Source organism: Narcine bancroftii, chromosome 13 (assembly GCF_036971445.1).
Source record: "Narcine bancroftii isolate sNarBan1 chromosome 13, sNarBan1.hap1, whole genome shotgun sequence".
Lineage (NCBI taxonomy): Eukaryota > Metazoa > Chordata > Chondrichthyes > Torpediniformes > Narcinidae > Narcine > Narcine bancroftii.
Genome location: NC_091481.1, coordinates 58,656,304 through 58,662,884, shown reverse-complemented (window position 1 = coordinate 58,662,884; position 6,581 = coordinate 58,656,304). Strand labels below are relative to the sequence as shown.

Sequence of the window (6,581 nt, the reverse complement as noted above, 5' to 3'; positions counted from 1 at the left end):
AAGGAGATCTATTTTGCTGAGTATTTCTAGTAACCGTACATAAAATTGTCTCTCTGTCACAATAGTTTAAACAACGGATCAAAACAGATCTTGGATTCTGTCCTGAAAAAGATTTTCTTCTTAAAACTCTATAAGCACGTTCCAGTATTAAACCTTCAGGGAATTTATCCTGTCCTAACACTCGTGGAATCCATTCAGTAAAAAATTTTCTTAGATCTGGTCCTTCTATGCCTTCTGGCAAACCATCAATTTTCACGTTGTTCCGTCGAGATTGATTCTCCAAATAATCAACCTTTTTTGCTAAATTTTTATTTTGGATCTGCAATGTTTCAATTATTCTATTTTCATCTTGCAGTTGATCCTGTGCATCGACTAAACCTTGATCACACATTTCAAATCTTTCAAAATCCCTCTCAAAGTCCCCCCAGCAATGCCAGGAGACTGAAGATCAGGGCTATCTTTAAGCCAAATCTCTTTAATCATCTTCACTGAATCGATGTCTGGAAAAACCGTTGTAATTGAAGATGCATTTTGCAGGCCACCACTATAACAGTCGAATGATAACTCTTTAACTCTCCAGCTGGTGGCGCCCCAGCTGATTCAACTGTCAAAGCCTCAGCAACAACACCTGCAGTGGCCACCGTGCGAAACACTGGCACCCGTCCAGCCCCTTGTTCTGAAAGCTGTTGAATGCGACCTTCAGAGAGCCTCACTGGCTTAAAACGAAGCTTCAATGCCGAACTCTGCACGTCCTCCTCTGGATCCATTCTACGTTGAGTCCTGGCTTCTTGTAAACAAGTAGGCTCAGACAATTTCGGAAAATGTAGTTTTTTAACAGTCTGTTGATATTTTCTTTTACCTTTTTTTGCATATTAGGCACTAATCCAACACCTCTTATTATTTATAAACTTTTAAAAGAACTTTAACGGGCACTTAAAGACAAAACAATAAATCAGAGTCAGGAGAGGTCTGGAAGGCACGTCTGTTCCCTACGCCATCTTGCCACACCCCCCCAATAAAAGTAATCTTGAATCTATTCCACGTGATCTACTTCAATCTTTGACTGCCCCAAGACAAACAAAGAGTTTCCATGAACATTGCCCAGCGCCCCTAACAATAGGAGAAAGAGAAGCATTCGTCTCCTGTGCTCCCGCCAACATACAGACTCCTGTTCAAACCATCGGCAACCCGTGCTCCAGGTCCAAACCTCCTTCAGCGCCCGAGGTCCTTCGAGTACCCCTTCTTGCCCTCAGCACCATCTCAACTCCCCTTCCCATTTCTCACACCAACGTGTCGGTCTAAGGCCTTCTCTACTGCCAATGGTGGGGCCAAAAACAAAGCAGAAAAACAACACCTCCCATTACCTGAAGCAATCCCTTACTAATCACAGAGCACCGATGGCATAGGGATTACTTAAGGTGGGACCTGAGTGGAAGGAGAAGGGTTGAGAACCATTGACATAACTAGATGTAGCATAGATATTTAGAAGCGATTTATATGCAGTACAGATATACAAATATAAATAAATATTGTTAAATAAATAGTAGAGTCTCAGAGGGATTTGTATGGGCAGTTCATTAGTCATTCAGCAGTCTCACTGCCCATGGGAAGAAGCTGCTTCTCAGGCTGGTGGTTCCGGCTCTGATACTCCAATATCTCTTTCCCAATGGTAGTAACTGGGGTGTTAGGGGTCCTTAACGATTTTGCGAGCCCTCTTCAGTCAACAATCCTGATAGATCATGTAGATGGAGGGGAGGAAGACCCAAGTGATCCTCTCTGCCGTTCTTATAGCCCTGTGGATTGACCTATCCGATGCTCTATAGCAACGGCACCACACTGATGCAGCCGGCCAAGACACTCTCGATAAAGCTCCTGTAGAAGGTTGGCAGGATGGTGGCCAGTAGCCTTGTCCACTTCAGTCTTCCCAGGAAGTGCAGTCGCTGTCGCGCCTTCCTGACAAGTGAGATGTTATGTCCAGGATAGGTCACTAATTGAGTGGACTCCAAAGAACTTGGTGCTCTCCACTCCTTCCACTATGTAACATTAAATATTTTTTATGATTTTTATGTAGTTGGTCGAAGTACAGAAGAAACCAAAACTTCATTAGGTCACAGGGAAGGGGCCCTGAAACTTTGAGCAGAGTCTTAATGGGAATCATAGCAGGGTCAGTGCCAGAATGTATGTTGTGGAGGGGGGCTCATTCAGCGGGGGGGGGGGGGGGGGGGGGGAGGGGGGCAGAGTGCTGGCAGGGACCTGACAACAGTCGAGGAGTGGAGGGCGCTGTCAGGGACCTACCTGTCATTAACACCATCTGCCCCTCCAACATGGGGCACGAGGACACTTTTTTATTGGGTCAAGCATCACTAGATGCTACTGATACTTGACGCACACTAGTGATGCAGCCAGCGGTGGGTGGAGAGAGACTAGTGTGCGTCAACCTAGATGCTACTGATGAGGGAGGGAATGGGGTGGGTCTGATGGCCAGGGATGGTCGTGACCATATGGGGGAGCATAGAACCCCGTTTGGGGGGGGGCAATGCCAGCAGATGCCCCCTCCTGATCTAAATGATGAAGCCTTTCACCATGCAGTGCTCCCTTAGTCTTGTACAGAAAGCACACAAGAACAAAAAATTCTGCCAGCTTTAACTCACACCTTATCAAAGGGCCGAGGCCCAAAATGTTGGTTAGCCTTTATGGATACAGAATCAGAATTTATTGTCATGAACAAGTCACAAAATTTGTTGTTTTGCAGTGCAAACATTCATATAAACTACCTGACAACAATAAATAAAAATAGTGCATGAAAAGTCAAGGTAAGGCAGTGTCTTTGGTTCATTGTCCATTCAGGAATCTGATGGCAGCGGGGAAGAAGCTGTCCTTGTGCCGCTGAGTGCTCATCTTCAGGCTCCTGTACCTTTCCCCCCCCAATGGTAGCAGAGTGAAGAGGGCCTGACTTGAATGGTGGGGTCCTTGAGCATAGAGGCTGCCTTTTTAAGACACCGCCTCATGTAGATATCCTCGATGGAGTGAAGTCTGGTGCCTGTAATGTCACAGGCCTAGTTAACAACCTTCTGGAGTATTTTCTTGTCCTGAAAGTTTGTACCATACCAGGCAGCGATGCAACCATCCAGAATGCTCTCCACAGTATATACGTAGAAGTTTTCAAGAGTCTTCGGTGACATATCGAATCTCCTCAAACACCTCTCAAAGAATAGCCACTGGCAAGCATTCTTTATGATTGCATGGACATGGAGTCTCCAGTCCAGATTCTCGGAGCTGTTGACACCCAGGAATTTGAAATTCTTGACCCTCTCCACTACTGAGCCCTCGATGAGGACTGGGTCGTGTTCCCCCGACTTACTCCTGAAGTTGCAATCATGTCTTTGATTTTGCTAACATTGGGCGCAAGGTTGTTGTTGTGACACCAGTCAACGAGCAAATCTATCTCTCTCTCGTACGCTCTATTTGTGATTTTGACGAAGCGTGACCTACTGAGTTTCTCCAGCACCTTTTTTTTTTTTTAATTTTTTATTTTTCACACCATAAATCACATTAGCCATGATATACACTTTTTCTTTTTCACACATATACAGTGACTTTTTCTCCCCCCCCCACCTCCCTCCTCCCAAGCCACCCCCACACCCCCCCCCCTCATCCATTTTAGGTATACAATCTAGGTTGCATTAATTCAGTCAGACAATGTTGTCATTCAACAAAAATACACCAGAAATTCTACAGAGTCCATTCTTTTCTTTCCTTCTCCTTCCATCAACTTAGGTAATGTTTGTCCCCGGTAGGTTTTCGCTATTGTATTTAATGTAAGGCTCCCATACTTGTTCGAATATTTCAATATTATTTCTTAAACTATATGTTATTTTTTCTAATGGAATACATTTATTCATTTCTATATACCATTGTTGTATTTTCAAATTATCTTCCAATTTCCAGGTTGACATAATACATTTTTTTGCTACGGCTAGAGCTATCTTAACAAATCTTTTTTGTGCATCCTCCAAATCAATTCCAAATTCTTTGTTTTTTATGTTACTTAGGAGAAAGATCTCTGGATTCTTTGGTATATTGTTTTCTGTTATTTTATTTAATATCTGATTGAGATCATCCCAAAATTTTTCTACTTTCTCACATGTCCAGATTGCATGAATTGTTGTTCCCATTTCTTTTTTACATCGAAAACATCTATCAGATACTGTTGGGTCCCATTTATTTAACTTTTGCGGTGTAATGTATAGTCTGTGTAACCAGTTATATTGTATCATACGTAGCACCTTTGTGTATTGCACACTTCCTTATTTAACTACTGAAAGTGTCAAACTGATTCGTGTGCATGCAGAGCCTTTAATTTTACGAGATAGAGAAATTACTTCACAGAGCATAAACATCTTATGCAGGTGTGAAAAAATTTAAAGCAAATTACACTGGACAACGAATTTTTTTTCCCCAAAAGGTTTGCTTCCTGAAAAAAAAATTGGGGATTATGACAAACAACTTCAAGCTGTAAACAAAGATAATTTCAGGTTTGCTGTATCACGTAGGAAGTTGGAGAAACATTAAATTAACTTTTATAGAATTTAGCAACATTTAATTGCATAATGACACTGACAAATTGCATTAATTCAAATGACCCAAAAATGTTTTTATGCTGATTTTCGTTGGTACCCAGCATCTGATGCCCTTGTGAAACCTTTCACCACGTTCATCACTGACTGCACCAAGATCAGCAGGGAAGACGTCCCAGTGCGAATGCAGAAGACTAATTTTCAAAGGCTTGAAGTACAACAGGAAATCACAAAAATAGGTTATATCGAGAAAACAGTATGTTATAGGAAAATGTTGTGATTTTCATGACCAGCAACCCCAAATTCATAAAATACTCCCAGAAGTGTTCAGGAAGCAAAATCCTCGTTGTCCAGTATAATTGTTTATTGATTTGAAGATATAACTTGTTCAAGATGGAACCTAAAGCAAGCAGTGAGCTTTTAGAGAAAATCAGTACAAGTGCAAGTACAGCCTTGGGACTGTATTTCAAGAGACTTTAATTCAGAATGTTTATATGTTACAAGCCAGTCACTTATTGATTCACCAAAAGACAAGCATTCATGCAGGCTACCGGCACAAAGCCTCCCAAGGGTACATGGAATTTGGAAGCCAGTGACAGTCTTGAATGGCATCTCCTTTTTCCCTACCCCCAGGGAGCTTTTCATCATTAACACAAGAAAAAAAAAATAGCTGGAGAATTTCATGTCCCCATGAGGGAGTTTTAAATAAGAAGAAACTACTTCCAGTGACAGGAGAGTCGGAAGTTCAGGTAATGCAAATTTAAGATAATTGGCAAAAGGGTCAAAAGAGAAATTAGACTTTCCCCTACCCCCCCCCCCCCCCCCAGCAGCAAGCATGAACGTGGTGAGTGGAAGATTGGTGGCTGCAGATTCAATGGGGAAGGAGTTTACTGGACGAGGAATCATCAGCTTATGTGGAAAAGACAAGAGATTAAAATGGATTGGAATTGGCAAAGATATGATGGGCCAAATAGCCTTTTTCGGTTTCACGATAAATGTTTTTTCAGCTTAATAATATTTTTAAAAATACAATTGGATAAAATATTGTACATGGAGTGAGTGGGAGTCTCTTCAACCTATTTATTTTTATATATGTATTGTTTGTTTGCGTGTTTTATGTCTGGTTGAATGTCTGCACGTGTTGCACCGAGGACAGGAGAATGCTGTGTCATTGGGTTATATTTGTTCAATCAGATGATAATTTACAAGAACGAAGGATTTTTGTATTTGAGTTAGCATTGAGTAGGCACGGCATTGAGAGGACTGATGTATCCGGTGACCAATGGCATGAGTAAGGGGGTGGGAAAGGAGGAAGGAGGCCATGCAATTGGACGTCCAACCGAAGTTCGCCTCCAGGAAATACAATTAGTGGACTCGGGGCAGACGTCTTAAACTCTGGCCGATGTTGCCTGCCTGCTGAATGGTAGTCATGGCGGACATCACAGAAAGATAAAGACAGTTGGTTGCAGGCCTCAGCACCACAGAGAATGTGCATGACCTTTATCGAGGATTTGCTTTCAGTGTGTAGTTGTACTGACCATTGCATGCATTGTCACTGGAAAGCAGTTACATCTATCACCAGACACTTGCCGTAGCCCTTTTGGTGACCATGCCAAGCATAGACCACGTGGTGGATAAAGTCATGTCTAGAAAATACCACAGAATGAGCAAGACGCTCTGGAGCGAATCCATTATGTTGCCGACGTGCAGATGGCCTAGCTGCCAGACACTGGTGATGAAGAAGTGGGATCCTGGAATTTGGGCGTCCAGGGAGATGCAAAACAGTAAAAAAATTTTTTTAAATTAAAAATTGCTTTTCAGCCATAGTGTTTCTCTGCTTTAAGGAGCTGACAGTACATCACCAGGGAGAAGATCAGGCCCAGTAACTAGAGAGGGAGAGAAAATATATCCTTTGATTAGACTAGAAGTAACTGACACCTGTTGCGTGAATCTGACCCCATCCCCAATACGAAGTTCTGCACTTTTAAACGAGAAGGTAGACAA

The 6,581-nt window shown here is 42.4% G+C and overlaps 1 protein-coding gene across 2 annotated transcripts in view; it reads right to left on the bottom strand.

Annotated features, from left to right (window-relative positions):
• Positions 1 to 5,037: 5,037 nt before the first annotated feature.
• Positions 5,038 to 6,581, bottom strand: part of tspan4b (tetraspanin 4b) — a 53,591-nt gene continuing 52,047 nt past the window's right edge. For both annotated transcript variants that reach the window (XM_069909513.1, XM_069909514.1), the window contains one exon: positions 5,038 to 6,463. In XM_069909513.1, the coding sequence (XP_069765614.1) occupies positions 6,395 to 6,463 (69 nt within the window). In that variant the 3' untranslated portion in view covers positions 5,038 to 6,394. The remainder of the gene's footprint in view (positions 6,464 to 6,581) is intronic.